This window comes from Sceloporus undulatus, chromosome 8 (assembly GCF_019175285.1).
Source record: "Sceloporus undulatus isolate JIND9_A2432 ecotype Alabama chromosome 8, SceUnd_v1.1, whole genome shotgun sequence".
Lineage (NCBI taxonomy): Eukaryota > Metazoa > Chordata > Lepidosauria > Squamata > Phrynosomatidae > Sceloporus > Sceloporus undulatus.
Genome location: NC_056529.1, coordinates 26676192 through 26676635, shown reverse-complemented (window position 1 = coordinate 26676635; position 444 = coordinate 26676192). Strand labels below are relative to the sequence as shown.

The window sequence follows — 444 nt, the reverse complement described above, 5'->3', positions numbered from 1 at the left end:
TGAGAGAGAGAGAGAGAGAGAGAGCGGGAGCTGGGCGGCGCCATTGAGCCGAAGAGGAGGCGGAGGAGGAGAAGGCGAACAAAGAGAGCGGGAGCCGGTGGGAGGAAGGGGCTTCTTCGGAGGGCCATGCTTCCCGGGAGCAGGAGCAGGAGAAGGAGGCCGCCCCGCAGCAGGGGCCGCTTCCCTGGGAAGGCCGGCTGAAGGAGGAGGAGAAGAAGGAGAAGCAGGGCGGCTGGGATGGCTTCGTCGTCGTCGGCGCCGGGTCCCTCTTCGGGGCTGAGCTACTCCCCTCCCTGGTGGGTCAGCCTCCTCCACCGCCTGCCCCACTTCGACCTCCGCTGGGAGGCTGTCGATGACCAGTTCAGGCCCCAAGACACCAACTACCAGCAGGTGAGGAGGAAGACGGGGCCTTGGAGGCCATAGGAGTCCCCTTCCATTGGGAAG

General features: G+C 66.2%; 1 protein-coding gene across 1 annotated transcript in view; it reads left to right on the top strand.

Annotated features, from left to right (window-relative positions):
- The first annotated feature begins 37 nt into the window (after nucleotides 1–37).
- TTYH3 (tweety family member 3) overlaps nucleotides 38–444 on the top strand; it is a 55848-nt gene continuing 55441 nt past the window's right edge. The window contains exon 1 of the mRNA XM_042437536.1: nucleotides 38–390. Within this exon, the coding sequence (XP_042293470.1) occupies nucleotides 238–390 (153 nt within the window). The 5' untranslated portion in view covers nucleotides 38–237. The remainder of the gene's footprint in view (nucleotides 391–444) is intronic.